Below are 18,523 nucleotides of genomic sequence, written 5' to 3'. Positions count from 1 at the left end.
GGCCTTTGGATGTGATTACATTGTGAGGGTGGGGCCCTCATAAGTGTGATTAGTGTCCCTTATAAAAGAGATCCCTTGCCCCTTCTGCCATGAGAGGACACAGAGAAAAGACCCCCTCTTTGAATACACTGAATCTGCTGATGCTTTTGATCTCAGATCTAACCAGACTCCAGAACTGTGAGAAATAAATTCCTGTAGTTAATAAATCATCTAATCTTCTTGAGTCCCATGTTAAAAGCAGCATGAACAGAGTAAGGCAGGGAACTTTAAGTTCTTTTTCTAGACACACAAGCATATTCACATAGATGCATGTGGTCTAAGTGGATGGGATGACTGATTTATGCTTGCTTGCAAAAACAGGATGTCACTATATATTTGCAAAAAGTTCAACTGCAAATGAAGACCACTCATGAGCTACATAACAGACATACAAAACAATACAATTCCTTCAACAAAATTATACTGATTGATCACTTTTTCTAATAATATAACAGTTTAACTGTAGAAAAAATTAACCTGCAGGAAAATTTTATATAGATCTGGGAAAATTTAGCCTGAAAAGGAAAGTCTTCTCAGTTCAATAATTTCATGATTATACCTTTTACAATAAGAATAATCGACTATATTTTATTACTATTTTGTAGTTCATAAAATGTTGGCTTGTTAAGTTTGCAAAGTCTGCATTCACTATGACTCCCACTAATCTTTCCAGTCTCCTCAAGTTGAGAGAAGACAAGTACCTGCTTGCTGCATAGATTCCTTTCCATGACAACAAGGCAGAACAAAACATTTATTATAGTCAGGGGATACTAAATTGCTTATGGCCTTGCATTATTTCAAAAGCTGGAAAAGTAAACTACAACTCATTTTCTTGATAAGGCAGCAAAACGGCAATGGAAGTAACATCTAAGGTATAAACAGAGTTTGATTGATAAAGAGAACAGAGGTATCAATTACTGAAGGCGAGTCTTTCTTGTGAAATGAATTTGGTTAGATAAAACTACTCATAAAACCACACAGAAGAAAGAAGGCAGGTCCAGGCAAGAGTTCCTGTAGTAAAACCATTTATAAAATTGTCACATAAATCCCTTCTCTTGGTGAAAATTGACTAATGAAGAAAATATGCTAAAAAAAATGGTTGAGTTTTAGCAATTTTCTTGAAAATTATAGAAAGTGTCAGAACTAGTCGAAACCGGTTTGGCTCAGTGGATAGAGCTTCGGCCTGCAGACTGAAAGGTCCCACGTTCGATTCTGATCAAGGGCATGTACCTTGGTTGCGAGCACATCCCCAGTAGGGGGTGTGCAAGAGACAGCTGATCGATGTCTCTCTCTCATCGATGTTTCTAACTCTCTCTCTCTCGTCCTCTCTGTAAAAAAATCAATTAAAAAAAAAGTGACAGAACTAGAACTTGAGTTAAACTTCTTGATTCTGAGTTAGTTACAAACATACTATAGTGCATTATGATCTACACAATAGATAACTCATTTTAAGCTCAAAATTATTTTTAGTATGAGTAAGATAATAAATTTTAATCAAGAATTTGCATTTAGTCAGGACTATAATTGAAATCTAGGTTGCAATCTTAACTTCCTTAATTATCAGAAAATTATTTAGTCTCTCTGAACCTGTTTTCACTCTTAAAAATGAAAACATATCATTATAAAGAAAACAAACGAACAACAAAAATTTACCATTAGACCATATACCTTGAGTTGTTAGGAATATAAATATGAACAACAGGTGAGGGAAGTAATGATAGAAAAAAACAAAAACAAAACCAGACAAATAAAATTACTAAAATAATAAACAAGGCTCTGGCTCGTGTCTCAGTGGCTGAGTGTCGTTCCTTGCAGGTTTACTGAAAGGTTGCAGGTTTGATTGTTAGTCAGGGCATATACCCCGGTTTCAGGGTTGATCCCCAGTTAGGGGGTGCAAGAGACAGCCCAACTGATGTTTTGCTCTCACATTAATGTTTCTCCCTCTCCCTTTTGCTCTCACATTAATGTTTCTCCCTCTCCCTTCATCTAGCTTTAAAAATTAATATAAAAATAAATAGGAACTAATAGCTACAATGAGTAGAAAAACAAGAAAAATAAGGTGCTAATATGTGCTTAAGAAATATTACATTTCATATCTACCTTCCCCTGCTAAATTATGACTTAAAAACACTGAGAATATACAGTATTTAATTTGCCCTGGCCAAGTGGCCCAGTTGATTGGAGCATTGTCCTATAAACCAAAGGGTTGCTGGTTGGATTCAGGACTGAGGGTTCAATCTCCGATATAAGCACAGATAGGAGGCAACTGATGGATGTTTCACTCTTCTCTCTCCCTTCCTTTATAAAAGTCAATTAAAATAATATCCTCTGGTGAAGATAAAAAAAGGCTTATTATTGGGAAAAGAAAATTATTTAATTCACCTTCTTGAGTAAACAAAGTTATATAATTAGAATATGAAAAATTTACTATAAATTGCAAGATTGAAATACAAACACTTTATGAATATTGATTAATAGCATGCCTGAGGAGGCAGTATAACAGATTCAAGCAGGTCCTCTAGCCAGAAAGATTGTGTTCAATCACATAATTTAAGATTGAGCAGGATACTTAACCTCTTCAAGTATCAGTTTCTTAACTTAGTTGGAAAATAAGAACAATATAAGCACCCATTTCACTGGATTGCTATGAAGATTTAATGGCAAAGCTATAATACTCAGATCAGTATGGTATTGGTAAAAACACAAGCACATAGATCAATAAACAGAATAGAAAGCCCAGAAATAAAGAAATCAGGAGTATATGGTGTTGGGAAAACTGGAGAGCCACAGCAGGAAAAAAATGCAAGTGGACCTTACACTACTCACAAAAATAACCAAAATGAATTAAAGGTTTGAACATAAGTTCTGAAATAATAAAAATCCTAGAAGACAACAGGGAGTAACCTCTTGACATTGTTCTCTTGATAATGGTTTTTTGGATTTAAAACCAAAAGCAAAGGCAACCAAAGCCAAAATAAACAATGGGACTAGGTCAAACCTAAAAACTTCTGAACATCAACAAAATGAAAACAAAACCTACAAAATAGGAGAAAATATTTGCAAACATATATCTGATAAAATATATATCTGTAAAAAGAACTCATAACTCAACAGCAAAAAACAAACACTCACACACCCACGCCTCCCAAATATCAGATTAAAAATAGGCAGAGGAACTTTTTCCAAAGACACAAATGGCCAACAGGTAAATGAAAAGCTGCTCATTGCAAATCATCAGAAAAATGCAAATGAAAACCACAATGTGATATCACCCAACACCTGTTAGAATGGCTGTCATCAAAAAACAAGAGTTAAGTATTGTCAAGGATGAGAAGAAAAGAACCCTGTGCATTGGTGGAAATGTAAACTGGTGCAGCCACTGTGGAAAAAGTATGGAGGTTCCTCAAAAAAATTAAACATAAAACTACCATATTATCCCTAATTCTATCCTGGATATCAGAAGGAAACAAATATCTGCACCCCCGTATTTACTGCAGACTGTTCACAACAGCCAAGCCATGGAAACAAACTAAGTGTCCTTGGAGAGATGAATGTATACAAAAAATGTGGTGTATATACACAATGAAATATTAATCAGCCATAACAACGAAGGAAAGAAATCCTGACATTTGCATGAATGGACCTGGAGGGTATTAAGTGAAATAGGTCAGACACAGAGAGAAAAATATCGTACACTCCCTCTTACATGTTGAATTAAAAAAAAAAAAAAATGAGCACATAGAAAATTGACAAAAAGTTACAAATTTCCAGTTATAAGTTCTTCAGATATAATGTAAAACATAACTTTTAGGTGTTTTGTTTTGTTTTTAAATACTGAATAGTATTTGACATATTTTAGTAAAGGATTAGGAAAAAATGACAAATCTGATGTCTTTAAACAGCTCTCTCAAAAGTTATTTGCTTTTCTTTTTTACTAAGCTATTTCTACTAAGCTCTATAAACCAACCACGTGCTTTGTAAAGAAACCTTATTATTTATTTTGATAGAAAAATTTATTATCAGTTATAGTAAGGGAAAAAAGTGATTTAAAAAAAAAAAAAAGATAAAAACGAAAGACACTAGTCCAAACAGTTGAAAATGCCTTTGAGAGTTCAAATCTACAGCTTCTTGAGAAAGTATCCTACTGCAGAATGCCTGGGAGAAGAGGGAAGAGCAGAACGTGCACAAGTAAGAGTTGTAAACGCCGAAGGTGCTTTCTTAGAGGGGCAGCTGGTACCCAGGTCAATGCCAGAGGGCCGGGGGGCGCTGCGGCCCCTCTCCCTGCGCCCCCAGCAGCGGCCAGACCTGCTCCAGCCTCCCCTCCAGAGCTCCCCTCCCGCTGACTCCGGGCAGACGCCGGCGCCACAGGTGGGGCGGGCGGGCGGGCGGGCGGGCCCCCGGGGCGGGGTCCCGGTCACGGCTTCCCTCGCGCCCAAAGGAGGAGGCTCTCCGCCGCGCGCCCCTCGCTCCACTTCCAGAGGCAGATTCCGAACCCAAAAAAGGCTGAAACTTTCCTCCTCCCTGGTCTCCCTGCAGAGAGCACCTCCCAGGTCCATAGCTAGCGAGCGCCTGAGGAGAGGGCGGGGTCTCCCCAGCTCTTCAGACGCGGACCGGGCCCTTCCTCCCCAAAGGAAAGAGCTCCCCTAAAGCCGGGACAGCTCCCCTCCACTCCTCCCCGGCCGCCGCCCGCCCGGCCGCCCGCCCGTACCTGAGAGGGAACGGCTCAGGGAAACCTCGGGACAAGCGGGCCTGCGAGCAACGCCGCCAGAGGGACGGGCATGGTCTACCTCGTCCAGGTCAGTAGCGCAGACGCGCCCCGGCCGCCGCAGCAGCGCCTCCCGCCTCCTCCTCCTCCGGGTGGGTCCGCACCGCCCGGGTTCGCTCGCAGCCTCGCATTGCACGTCGGGAAAGGCCTGCCTCCACTATTCCGATACTTCAGTTCCCAGGATGCACCAGCCTTCAAGAAGAACTGCACCCTGGGATTTGCAGTCCTAACTCTACGCCTTCTCCGCATCCTTAAACGCGGAGTCCTAGGAACCCGCTGAGGAACCTAACCGTAAAGCATCACCCACGGTCGTGAAATGTAGGCTCCTTTCGCATCCGGGACCTTATGCCAGCCTATGGCTGGGTGGAGAATGGTGTCGCCTAGCAGCCGCCGCCGCTATTGCTTGCTGGGAACCAGTTGGCGGGATCCAGCGTCCGCCTGGAACCGCGCTGGGGAGCACAGTTGCGGGGCGCGGCTGGGTGGATGCGGTAGTAGATGAGAAATCTCCGCTGGCTGCCGGGCGTGCTGGGTGGATCCTGGTGAACGGGAGCAGCGAATCTCTTCCCATGCAGGTTCTTTAAGCCTCGGGGCCCGTGTGCAATAGCCCAGCTTCCCCGCTCCTTAGTCTTTGCTGCGAAATCCATCTGCCTTCTTGCTTCAGCCCTGTTTACTCCGACCCTGATGCACTCATTTCAGTCGTTTGTTTATGCACTACTCCCCAGCCCCCCTCAGTGCCTGCTCCTCCAAATCAGAGGTCAGCTTCAGCCTTCCAAGTACCCCCGCGCTTGGCACCATTAGATGTTCGCGCGCCTTGGTGGCAGAGAGCGTGGAGAAGGTTCCTCAAAATATTTGTTCTGACCTAAATTAGTTTTAGCAAGAGAGCTGTCTTAGTTTATTTAGCCGGTACAATAATGGATGGTCTGTTTTGCTCACATATTTGTTACACAATCAAGGAGCCATAGCATAGCTCTTGGCTAACACCAAAGTTATAATAACGTAACCTATAAAAATTGTAAATTACTGTAAAAAACAGTAATGCTGTTTACTTTGAAGATGCTAATATCCACCTGTTTCGTTTCAGAAGATAAAGCATCGCTAAAGAATTCAAGATGCCACCTAGTATCAACTGGAAAGAAATAATAAAAGTTGACCCAGATGACCTGCCTCGGCAAGAAAAATTGGCAGATAATTTATTGGTTTCTTTATCCAAGGTGCTTAATTGACAAACATATGTTTATATTTATATGTATAATACATAGATATAAACACATAACAATGCTGAATCTTAGTTGTCCGTGAAGTCATGAGACTGGAAGAATTTTTATATTTTGCTTAAGGGTTATAAAATAGCTGCTTTTCTGTTTACTTCTTAGGTGGAAGTAAATGAGCTAAAAAGTGAAAGTCAAGAAAACGTGATACACCTTTTCAGAATTACTCAGTCACTAATGAAGGTTTGTATGTAGTGGGTTTTAAAAACAGTTTTGACTATTAGAAAAATTTAATGATCTGTTCTTAAATAAGTTAATCTTTGTGAAAGTACTTTGTAATATCTAAATCACCACTAAAAAGTGAGATATCATCACATGTGACTGAGAATTTTAGTGTGTAAAACATTGCTAGTTTTTGCTAAAGTTCCTAAAAGAATATGTAGGGATTAACAGAATAGGTATGATTAAAAATAACATAGGGAGGTCCTCTGTTAGTTATATTAGCAAAATCTTGAGATAGAAATGAAAAATGCAGATGACTGCTATAGGGATTTGTTAGAAGGGGAAGAGAGTTAAGGTCAAAGACTGATGTTGTTTTAGGCAAGTGGAAGGCAGTGGGAAAATGTTGAGATTCTAGAGCTGGAGGCTACCATAAATAAAAACTGGGAATTGAAAATGTGTATATTTTTTACATATGAGGAGACAAGTGCAAAAAGTTTATAGCAGCTTACAGAGGAAACATATGGTGGGTATCTGTATAGTTTGACAGCCTTGCTATTTTATATTGTTAGCAGTGAGGACTCATTAAAGGATTTTGAGCCACAATTGATAGATACAAAAATATGCATTAGGAAGGCTAACGTGGATTTGCTTATAGGACAAATTGAAGGATATAACATAAGGAAGGAGATTAAACATTAAATTATGACTTTGGGGAGGGAAGGTATGTATGGGGGGCAATGTTAAAATATCTACACAGATAATAATTTAATTAAAAAATAAACATGAAATTATGGACTAGAATAATGACAGAATTAAAAAAAAATAAGAAAAGAGAAAAAAGATATTGGAAACTATTACAAAAGGAAACATTAATACTTGATATAAGATTTGAGAGAAAGAGGAAACAAAGATGTTTTAAACTGTTAAGAATCTATAGCCTTAAGAAGGAAATCATGTATTATTCATGTAACAAATATTTATTGAATATCTCTGTGTGACAGGCACTGCAGCCACTAAATTTTGGGAGAGCAAATAAAAGTCTCATTTTCAGTTCTTACATTCTCGTTTAAAGGCATACTAATGTTACCTTTTTTTTTTTTTTTAATATTTAGATGAAAGCTCAAGAAGCAGAGCTAGCTTTGGAAGAAATTGATAAAGCTGGAGAAGAACAAGCAAAAGTTGGTAAATACCTTGATAAAGGTTTATGATGTTAAAGAGATTAGCCAAAGAACATCTGTGCAAATTCCATGGACACAGGCAACAGTGTGGTGAAGACCAGAGGGAGGTGGGGTTGGCGCTGTGTGGAGGTGGGCAAAGGGAGGGAAATAGGAGACGTCTGTAATAGCGTCAACAATAATTTTTAGGAAGTTTGTGTTGTTAGATACTGGATTCCATTTATCACTGAGCAATAGAGAATTAGCTTTAGTATAGCCTATAAAATTTGTATATTCTATTTTGAAAGATCACTCCTGTCGAAACCGGGTTGGCTCAGTGAATAGAGTGTCAGCCTGCTGACTGAAGGGTCTCAGGTTCGATTCCAGTCAAGGGCATGTAACTTGGTTGCAGGCATATCTCCAGTTGGTGGTGTGCAGAAGGCAGCTGATCACTGTTTCTCTCTCATCGATGTTTCTAACTCTTTCTCTCTCCCTTCCTCTCTGTAAAAAAATCAATAAAATATATTAAAAAAAAGAAAGATCATTCCTACTTTATGGATCTGGTATAGAATAGTATTTTTCCTCTTACATAACAACCATATAAAAATCATAATGGAATTTTTACAATGATTTAATTTTATTGAAATTTATTTAAAAGCTTGATAAATCTGGCCAATTGGAACATTTCTCTCTCTTTTTTTTTTAACAGAAAATAAATTTCAAACTGAATTAATGAGATTGGAAAATGAACTGGAGGTAAGTCCTTTTGTATTTTCTAGGATATAATTGCCATTAATTTTATTGTTGGAATTATTATTTTAATATTTTTTTATTGTTTGGAAAAATCACAAGAATGTTATTATATTCATAATTATGTGTTCAATATTTATTTTACATACCTATTATGTACCTTCAATTCTATTAAGAATTGAGCATCTGATTGTGAACAAAATAAAAACATTCAATAATCCTGTAGAGCCTATAGTTTAGAGAGATATACAAAGGATTACTAATAATTGGTAGAGTAAGGCATGTGGAAATTTGAGGAATAGTGACAGAAGATATAATAGAAGAAGCATTTTTTGAGAAAGCCCAGCAAGAGTTAAAATAAGAAATTTATTGTTAAAGAGCTTTATATATTGAGATTCTTGAGAATGTGGGACAGAATTGGGTTATATTTTAAAAGGAGGAAGGGAGCATGAATGGGTGTATACAGAAGTCTTTAGTTAGTAGGTTTTGTGCCTGGAAATTGAACAAATGCAGAGAAGGTCATCCGCTGAAATTAAGAGTAGGAGATGTGTGGTCCAGTTTAAGGAAGATAAAGCATGAAATATAGTAGAGATTACTAGATCTGGAGTAAGACTATATGAGTTCAAATTCTGATTCTTTTATATGTTAACTCAGTGAATTTTGTTTTTATTTCCTATTGTATATTCTGCTTGTAGGATAATACCAACTACTCTCAATAAATACTAAGTAAATTATAAAGTCTGATCCATTCTGTGTTAGTGTTTGGCCCGAGAGTTGCTGTTAGAATAGAAGAATAGGGCTATTGGAGATTTTAGTAAGAAAGTGTTTGAATTGATGATTATGAAATCCTAGCTGAATAGACAAGTAAGTCAAGATTGGAGTGGTGTGAGAGGTTAGGGAGAAGAGGATTCAAGAGATTAAAGGGTCCTGTGAGGTCAAAAGCAGGTATACTGGAAATAAAGCAGAGAGTGTTCCTGCCTGGACAAGATCCTGGTGTGAGTGTAGGAGTGGGAGTTAATAATGAATTCTAGAAGCAAGAAAAAAGAAAAGAAAAAAGAAAAAAAGACCAGAATGAAAGTTAATCCTATATAATAAAAGCCCAGCAACCAAACTGCAGAATGATGGGTTGGTCAACCAGTTGCTATGATGCACACTGACCACCAGAGGGTAGATGCTCAGTGAAGGATGAGCAGTTCTCCCATAGCAGGCAGATCCCCGCATGCTACGCCTCCCATCAGTGCACAAATCCCATAGACTGAGCCTCTAGTATAGATATAGATATTGCTTAGAGAGGCTTTTGATGGAAGACTATGACCACATGCCAAAAATTCTCAATGAATTTTGCGAGCTGATAGTTTGCTTCTGTCATGAGTAAAAAGGTAGAGATCTGTAGCTGGGTATATTGAGGTTTTGCAGAATAGTGCAGGGATGATAGGCTGGAAGTTGCATAAGTAAATCATTACCTCTTGACCCTGAAATATGTTGATATAATTGAGCATTTTCCAATTGACAAGAGTTTCAAAGGAACTTAGTATTCTAAAAGAGCCAATTGCAACTAAGGCAAGGAGTTGGAAAGGACGTTCAGTAAAAACGATTGAGGATGTAAAATATTACCTTATCAGGAAGAGGATTTTCAATAGCACAATGGAAAATTTTTGAAGCAGGAAAAGAAGGAGAAAAATTTAGTTAAGGTATGGTAACAGAATCTGGTGAAGAGATGAACATGAGACAGATTAGATTTGTGGTTGGTAAACTGCGGCTCTCGAGCCACATGTGGCTCTTTGGCCCCTTGAGTGTGGCTCTTCCACAAAATACCACAGCCTGGGCGAGTCTATTTTGAAGAAGTGGCATTAGAAGAAGTTCAAGTTTAAAAAATTTGGCTCTCAAAAGAAATTACAATTATTGTACTGTTGATATTTGGCTCTGTTGACTAATGAGTTTGCTGACCACTGGATTAGATGACCAAAGGATTTGAAGTTTTGGATCATAACCCAAAATAACAGGAATGTGAAGTGAAATGGATTTAGTCTGATACAAAGATAATTGATTATATTTGATTAAAGATAATCAAAGTCTGGGCTGTCCAATACAGTAGCACTAATCACTTGTGGCTATTTACATTGAAATTCATTATAATTAAAATTAAGCATTCAGTTCTGTAGTTGTCTTAGCCACATTTCAAGTGCTCATTAGCTACATGTGGATAGTGACTCCTATGCTGGACAGTGCAGAGAACACTCTATTGTAGAAAGTCCTACTGGATAACACTGGTCTAAATAGTCTGGTATAAGAGTAAGGGCAGGTTCAGTCAGAAAAAGACAAGTATCACATTATCTCACTTACATGTGGAATCTGATGAACAAAATAAACTGACGAACAAAATAGATCCAGAGGCATTAAAGCATGAAACAAACTGACAAATTTCAGAGGGAAGGGGGTAGAAGGGTAGAAACAGATTAACCAAAGAATTTATATGCATATACGCATAACCCACGGACAGACAATAGTTTGGTGAAGGGCTGAGGAGGGGGCAGGAGCAGGGTGGAGGGGGCGGTCAATGGGCAAAAAAGGTGACATTTGTAATACTTTCAACAATAAAATTAAAAAAAGAGTAAGGGGAGGTTAACACCAGGGTTCAGTGACTGGGATGAAGGCGCTGGTGGTTTGTAGCCTGGTTTCAGAGCTCTGCTCTTCAGGGGAAACCTAGATCATCATGTTTTCTGTGCCTGGGCAGTTTAGTCTGGCTCAGAAGCTATAACAGAGCCTGAATAATTCACCGTCAGTTCTTCATAGGTCTGGTGGCTCAGGAAGAGCTTTAGAGGGTTGTCAACCTATGAACTAAATCTTAAATAAGCTAAATTAAAAAAAATATATATATATATATTGATTTTTTTTTTACAGAGAGTAAAGGAGAGATATAGAGAGTTAAAAATGTCGATGAGAGAGAAACATCGACTAGCTGCCGCTTGCACACCCCCTACCGGGGATGTACCCACAACCAATGTACATGCCCTTGACCGGAATCGAACCTGGGACCTTTCAGTCCGCAGACTGACACTCTACCACTGAGCCAAACCGGTTTTGGCATTAAATAAGCTAAATTTTTAAATATGTTTCTTAAGGTAATATGACTTTAAATATTATAATACACATTTAAAGTCAAGATAGTGGTTTGTTGTTGACTTATTTTAATCTCTAAATATGGGATTAATTTATACTTTTGGTTTATTTAAGATGGCACAACAGTCTACAGGTGGACGTGACACTCGGTTTTTACGAGATGAAATTCACCAACTTGAAAAGCAATTGGAACAAAAAGATAGAGAATTGGAGGACATGGAAAAGGAGTTGGAGAAAGAGAAGAAAGTTAATGAACAAGTAAGGCACATATTTTCAATGAATCTTAACTGTTTAAATTATCTAAAAAACACCTGTTTATGCTTTTTATAATTAATGATGATAATATCAGTTTTTATGGTTGTATTTTTATGTGCAAATTGATGTAAACTTACCTCTAAGGTTTTATATTATAACCAGAGGCCTGATGCATGAAAATTCATGCAGGAATAGGCCTTCCTTCCTCTGGCTGCTGGCACCTGCTTCCCTCTGGCACTAGTGACCCAGGCTTCCCCCTGGCCTGGCTTTGTCAGGAATGACATCTAGAATGATGTCTGGAAGATGTCAGTCTAATTAGCATTTTACACTTTTATTATTATAGATTTGTGTTGTCATCACATCTTCATAATGAGTCAGGTACTTCTAGTTAATATGACTTGGAGATTAATTCTTTACATTTGGAGGTACATATTTTTTCAGGACTACGATTGTTTATATAAAATTGATTATTTGGTCTGGAAAATAGGTATGAAGAAATGAATAGACATTTAAAAAATTGTTTTTATATCTGCCATAGTTTATTTTGGGAAAAAAAGTATTTTTTAATAATTCCTTTATATTAGTAATAGACTTAGAAATTAATCCTTTAGTTATGTTTTTATAATGATTAATCAGATTTCTGATTTTGATTTTGAGGTATACTTCACATTATATAATCTATAGGGGTTTAAAAAGTTGTGCTGATGCCAACTTTTTGTAAAATCAATGCATACTTTATTTATTTTTTCCAATGCATACTTTAAATCATGACATTTCATCTTTTGTATGAGCATAATTTCCTGTTATCTCTTACATTAGTTCTTATAAAATAATTCATGCTGTGTTCTAAATTTTGTTTGAGGAAAAACAGTTTTTTGTAGATAAGTTTGTATTTCCTGTCAGAAAATAACATGTTTTACTTTTGGCTCAGCTGTCAGTAAAATTAGTACAGAATTGGATGCCTACCTGTGGTAATTGTTCCATACCTGATGAAAAGAAGCTTTTCCTACCTTTGTGTCCTTCAGAAGGTCAATGTTGTATTACATCTTGATAATCTTCTTGCCTCCATTGGTTATATATTTTATTTTTATTTTTATTTATTTATTTTTAAAATAAATTTTTATTGTTCATATTATTACAAATGTTCCTTTCCCCCCCCCCCACCATTGCTCTCCTCCACCAGGTTCCCACCCCACCCTCTGCCCTTTCCCCACTCCCCATTGTCCTCATCCATAGGTGCACAGTTTATGTTCAGTCTCTTCCCACATCTCACTCTCCCCTTTTTCCCAAGAATCGTCAGTTCACTCCCCTTCCATACCTCTGATTCTATTATATTCAACAGTTAATATTGTTCATCAGATTTTTTTTAAATTTCCTTGTTTTTTAGATTCACTTGTTGATAGTTACGTATTTGTTGTTCATAATTTTTATCTTTATTTACTTTCTCTTCTGAAAGAAACCCCCTTCAGCAATTCATATAATTCTGGTTTGGCGGTGATGAACTCCTTTAGCTTTTTTTTATTAGTGAAGCTCTTTATCTGACCTTCGATTCTGAGTGATAGCTTTGTTGGATAGATTATCTTTGGCTGTAGGTTCTTACTATTCATCACCTTGAATATTTCTTGCCATTCCCATCTGGCCTGCATGGCTTCTGTTGAGAAATCAGCTGACAGTCTTATGGGTGCTCCTTTATAGGTAACTACCTGCTTTGCTCTTGCTGCTTTTAATATTCTCTCTTTGTCTTTTGCTCTTGGAATTTTAATTATGATTTGTCTTGGTATGGTCCTCTTTGGATTCCTTTTGTTTGGAGTTCTGTGCGCTTCCTGGACTTGTAAGTCTAATTCTTTCACCAGGTGGGGGAAGTTTTCTGTCACTATTTCATTCAGTATGTTTTTGATATCTTACTCTCTCTCATCTTCTGGGACCCCCATAATTCTGATGTTGGTTCCCTTGAAGTTGTCCCAGAGGTTTCTTATATTATCTTCAATTTTCTGGATTCTCTTGCCTTCTAGCTTCTGCAGAGGAGTGTCTTCTGGCTCTTTATGTTCCACCTCTTGACTTGATTCTTGCGATCTTCCATTCTGTTTTTAGGACTCTGTATAATATTTTTTATTTCAGTCAATGTATTCTTTATTTCTTGTTGATCCCTTATCATTTCTTGTTGATTCCTAATTAATTCTAGTTGATCCCTTTTCATATCCTCATAGGTCTTATCCATCTTTTCTGGGAAATTCTTGAAAAACCTTATAAGCGTAGATTTGAACTCTATATCCAGTCGCTTTTTGTCCTCCATTTCTTTCATTTGTGATCTATTTCGTCTCGGCATTTTCGCAGCTTTCCTGAGTTGGTAGCCTTAAAAGTCTCTGTGTTCTGCTTGGATGGGGCAGGGTTTCAGGGTGGAGCCTACAGCTTTGGCTTCCGTCAGCCCCGCCCTATGCAGCTCCAGAGTCTTAGGGTCCTTCAGTACTCGCTGCCAGCACCTCTGAGAGAAAGGTGCCCTCGATTTTCGCCTGCTGCCAAACAGTCTGTACTCTTCCCCCAATGAGCCCGGTATTGGGGTTCAGTTCAGTTGGTAGTGAGATTGGAGGTGGCTTTCAGAGCAGTCTGGAGCCCCTGTCTCCTTCCCGCCAGGGCAATTCCACAGCACAGCCAACCGTCCCTTCTCTGCGCGCAATGTGCTCGCCTCTGGGACCTCCTTTCGTCGCTTCCCTGGGGTTCTGCCTTACAGCCCGGCTCCCTATGGATGAGCCTGGGTCCCCGGGGTCTGGCCTAGAACTGGGGTTCAGAGCAGTTGGAACTGGGGCCAAGCACAGTCGGAGTGTTTATCTCCTTCCCGCTAGGGAACGCCAGCCAGGCACTCATCTGCCCTCCTCTCGGGCTACATCCTCTCCGCGCTCCGGGTGCCTCCGTACCTTAGGCTTTTACAGCTCCTCCGCACTTCCTTCTGGTTTTCTCCTTGCTTCTTGTTGTAGAATTTCCAGTCAGTCGACTTTCCCGTAGTTCTGGGTAATGTCCATTTTATATTTTAGTTGTATTTTATTGAAATTGTTGTGTGCGGCTGTGGCTAGGTGTTTACCTGTCAGCCATCTTGGAACGACTTCCATTGGTTATATATTTTAAGTAAACAGACTTTTTAGGTGATTTTCTATTTAAAGAGAATCCATCATAAAATTAATTTGTAAGAAAAAGCATCTCCATTTTTTATATATCTATTTTACTATATAATTTTGAAGAATCATGCAGGGTAAAAGGTATGGATTGATGCCATCTAAAGGTTAGAATTAAATGCTTAGATTATTATCTGTTTTGTTGACTCAGTAAAACATAACAGACCTGTGGATTTTTTAATAATGGTAAAGGATCCAACATTATAGTAATACAGTTGCTTAGGGGGATGTCTGTCTGTGTGGTTTTCTGTCTGGCCCATACATTAGTCAACTTCTTACTAATCATAACACACACCCTTAGCTAATCATAGCTACCTGTTCATTCAGTCCTTAAACTACTATCTTTTTGCATAGGCACACACACAGAAAACATGAATATATGGCCTATATACTTTGCAGCTGCTAGGTTCCTTAAGATGGAAAATGAATTGCTCTGACAACTTCTTTTTTGTTCATAACCAGTTATTCAATTTTACTGAGTATTTACAGCATGCCAGATAATATGCTTAGTACTAGGGATATAGTGGGCAACTAATTGTATTCTGTTTCTCCATGATATTAACTGTCAATAATAATTATAACATAGAGATAATGTAATACTTTGGTGATATATATGTATATAAGAATATTTGGGAATACTCTGGAGAGTAATACCTAAATCAGTCTTGATAAAAAAGTGATCTGTAAATTGAGACCTGAAGTAGGAGTGAGCCTGGTAGGGGGAATGGGATGTACGTAGTGGTTAAGAAAAGTGCATCTGGACCTCTAATATATATAATTACATATATATGTGATGTGTGTGTATGTGTATGAGTGTGTGTGTGTGTGTGTGTGTGTGTGTGTGTGTGTGTGTGTATACACACACTAAAGGCCCGGTGAACAAAATTCGTGCATTGGGGTGGATGTCCCTCAACCCAGCCTGCACCCTCTCCAATCTGGGACCCCTCGGGGGATGTCCAACTGCCGGTTTAAGCCCAATCCCTAAACTGGCAGTTGGACATCCCTCTCACAATCTGGGACTATTGGCTCCCAACTGCTCGCCTGCCTGCCTGCCTGCCTGATTGCCCCTAACTTCTTCTGCCCGCCAGCCTAATCACCCCCTAACCACTCCCCTGCCAGCCTGATTGATGCCTAACAGCTCCCCTGCCAGCCCAATTACCTCCAAGTCCTTCCCCTGCTCACCTGGTCGCCCCCAACTGCCCTCCCCTGCAGGCCTGGTCACCCCTAATTGTTCTCCCTTGCTGGCCTGGTTGCCCCTAACTGCCATCCCCTGCAGGTCTGGTCCCCTCCAACTGCCCTCCCTCCCCTGCAGGCCTGATCACCCCCAATTACCCTCCCCTGCCAGCCATCTTGTGGTGGCCTTCTTGTGACCACATTTGGGCAGCTATCTTGTAAGAGGTTGTAATTTTTGTATTACTTCTTTATTATATAGGAGATATATATATATATATATATATATATATATATATATATATATCCTATATAATAAAGAAGTAATACAAAAATTACAATATATATATATTGTATACAATTACAATATACAATATATATATATTGAGAGAGAGAGAGAGCGCGCCATTGATCCCTGGCAGGGGGTTGAATCTGCAACCTTATGGTGCACAGGATGACACTCAAACCAACTGAGTCACATTGCCAAGGGTCTGCCCTCCAGTTTTAATATTCGTGATCCTCTGGAGAGATAGGCAAAGGCCTATTCCTGAGAAATTTGGTCTTTTTTTAAAAAGATCCAATGAAGAATTTTGAACACAGGGATATCATGATCAATTCTATGCTTTTAAGTTTACTTTGTAAAGAATGGATTGATGGTGGTAAAGACTAATTAAGAGGCATTTCAGGTAAGTGTTGAAGTAATGACTGAGGAGGGTTAGGGACAGAAATACATTTGAATGTGGACATGATGAAGGATTGCTTGCTGGTGAGGAGGGAGGAATGGGGATTCCACCTAATTTTCTGGGTTGGACCACTGGATAGATGGAGTACACAGGAAACACTGGGTAGATGATAAGGATTTGTAGGTTATCAGTCTAGATATTGAAGCCTAGAAATTCTTGTTAGGCAGATCTCTGAGACATAGAAATGTCTAAAGAAGTAGGAGGAAATGCTTCAAGAAAGAAACAGCTCAAGGAAGGACAAATATCAAGAGTGTGATAAGTTTTATATAGCACATTGCATTTTATTATAAATTTTCTTTAAATTTAAAAAAAAAATATTTTATTGATTTTGTACAGAGAGGAAGGGAGAGAGATAGAGAGTTAGAAACATCGATGAGAGAGAGTCATCGATTGGCTGCCTCTTGCATACCCGTTACTGGGGATATGCCTGCAACCAAGGTATATGCCCTTGACCAGAATCGAACCCGGGACCCTTTAGTCCCCAAGCCGACACTCTATCCATTGAGCCAAACCAGTTTTGGGAATTTTCTTTAAATTTTAAAAACCTGCATATCATCATAATGATTGTAAGAAAAATAATACTCTTATACTACTATTCATTAGGTTTAGAAGTTAACATTGTGCCACATTCTGTGTGTCTTTATACACAGAAACTTTACTTCTCTCTTATTGATAATTGATTTCAGATCTTATGATATCTCCTATTAAATATTGAGATATCATGATTCTTTATACTTAAATATTCAGTATGTTTCACTTGAAAAGTGAAGTTTTTCTAACAAAATTGCTCGATTTATTAGCATAGTACGGAAATATCTTTTATTTATTGATTCAATAATGCCCATCATAACCTCCCTGCCCACTATCCAAGGTTCAATCAAGGATCACATATTATGATTTGTTATGTATTATAGACTTTTAAATGTGTTATAGTTGGCACACATTGTGATTCTGTCTTATTCTTGAGATAAGGAAGAAAAGCAGAAAAGTGAAAGGTCATAAGAGAGATAGGATTTGACCATAGGTGAAAAAAATCCATAATAATGATAATAATATGTGCCTGTTTAGAGAAAATAAAGAAAAGAGTCACGAATTAAATTGTTTATATGTGAAGAGAACAACACTTCAAAATTTTTTGATATTCCATGCATTGAATATTGTGCTAAGGATTTTATATGCATCATACTTAATTCTATGTCAACATATGAGATGAGAATACTGAATTTCAAAGATGTTTAATGACTTGTTTACACTTTATTAAAAATTGTTGAACAAGGTATATAAACCTAGGTCAGTCTGATTTCACATTTCTTCTTCTTGACCATTATGTTTTATTGCCTTATATTTATAAACAATTTAATGTTCACTGGGAGCAAAGATTATTCTAGCGCTGAAATATTACAACTGTGAAATGATAAAGAGCTTGGACAGAACACTACTCATTATTAGGATATATGGGCAGAGGAAGGTATAATGTTTTTTGCTTTCTGTATCCTTGGATAGAATTTTTTGCTTTTTTGTTTTTATAATCTTTGAACTCAATGTGTTTTATCCTTCCTAATTCTTAGTTTTTAAAAATTTTGTCTTATTATTTATGTCTTGGGTTGACATGTAGTTCTTAGTAATTAAATATTATTTTCTTTATTGGAGAGGATTTAAAATTTAAATGGATTAGATGAAAACGTGGCATATTAAATTAATGCTGAATTTTATTTATTCATTTGCTCTTTTAGCTGGCTCTTCGAAATGAGGAAGCTGAAAATGAAAACAGCAAATTAAGAAGAGAGGTTGGTAAAAAATAAAAATAAAAATTGGTATCTGTGGTATTTCAACAGATACTTTTTAAAAAAGTTTTCATAAATTTATGCTGTAACCAGGACTGGAATCCTCTAAGTAAGTGATGATTTTCACACTGGCTGATTTTATGACG

At 37.9% G+C, this 18,523-nt stretch overlaps 2 protein-coding genes across 12 annotated transcripts in view; one reads left to right on the top strand and one right to left on the bottom strand.

Moving 5' to 3' along the window:
- The window catches only part of TMTC3 (transmembrane O-mannosyltransferase targeting cadherins 3), a 64,327-nt gene extending 59,377 nt beyond the window's left edge, over positions 1-4,950 (bottom strand). For 2 of the 4 annotated variants that reach the window (XM_045588322.1, XM_045588321.1), the window contains exon 1: positions 4,748-4,853. The gene's annotated coding sequence lies outside the window, so the exon portion shown is untranslated. Of the gene's footprint in view, positions 1-4,747 lie in introns of all 4 variants that reach the window. The other 2 variants (XM_036459025.2, XM_045588320.1) reach the window with 2 other exon arrangements.
- CEP290 (centrosomal protein 290) overlaps positions 4,731-18,523 on the top strand; it is a 113,545-nt gene continuing 99,752 nt past the window's right edge. For 6 of the 8 annotated variants that reach the window (XM_045588319.1, XM_045588316.1, XM_045588317.1 and 3 more), the window contains exons 1-7: positions 5,147-5,376; positions 5,886-6,015; positions 6,178-6,255; positions 7,347-7,416; positions 8,098-8,144; positions 11,373-11,516; positions 18,327-18,380. In XM_045588319.1, coding sequence (XP_045444275.1) covers positions 5,914-6,015; positions 6,178-6,255; positions 7,347-7,416; positions 8,098-8,144; positions 11,373-11,516; positions 18,327-18,380 — 495 coding nt within the window. In that variant the 5' untranslated portion in view covers positions 5,147-5,376; positions 5,886-5,913. Of the gene's footprint in view, positions 4,836-5,146; positions 5,377-5,885; positions 6,016-6,177; positions 6,256-7,346; positions 7,417-8,097; positions 8,145-11,372; positions 11,517-18,326; positions 18,381-18,523 lie in introns of those variants that run through there. The other 2 variants (XM_045588314.1, XM_045588313.1) reach the window with 2 other exon arrangements.

This window comes from Pipistrellus kuhlii, unplaced genomic scaffold (assembly GCF_014108245.1).
Source record: "Pipistrellus kuhlii isolate mPipKuh1 unplaced genomic scaffold, mPipKuh1.p scaffold_m20_p_3, whole genome shotgun sequence".
Classification (NCBI taxonomy): Eukaryota; Metazoa; Chordata; class Mammalia; order Chiroptera; family Vespertilionidae; genus Pipistrellus; species Pipistrellus kuhlii.
This window is presented reverse-complemented; position numbering and strand designations above follow the sequence as displayed.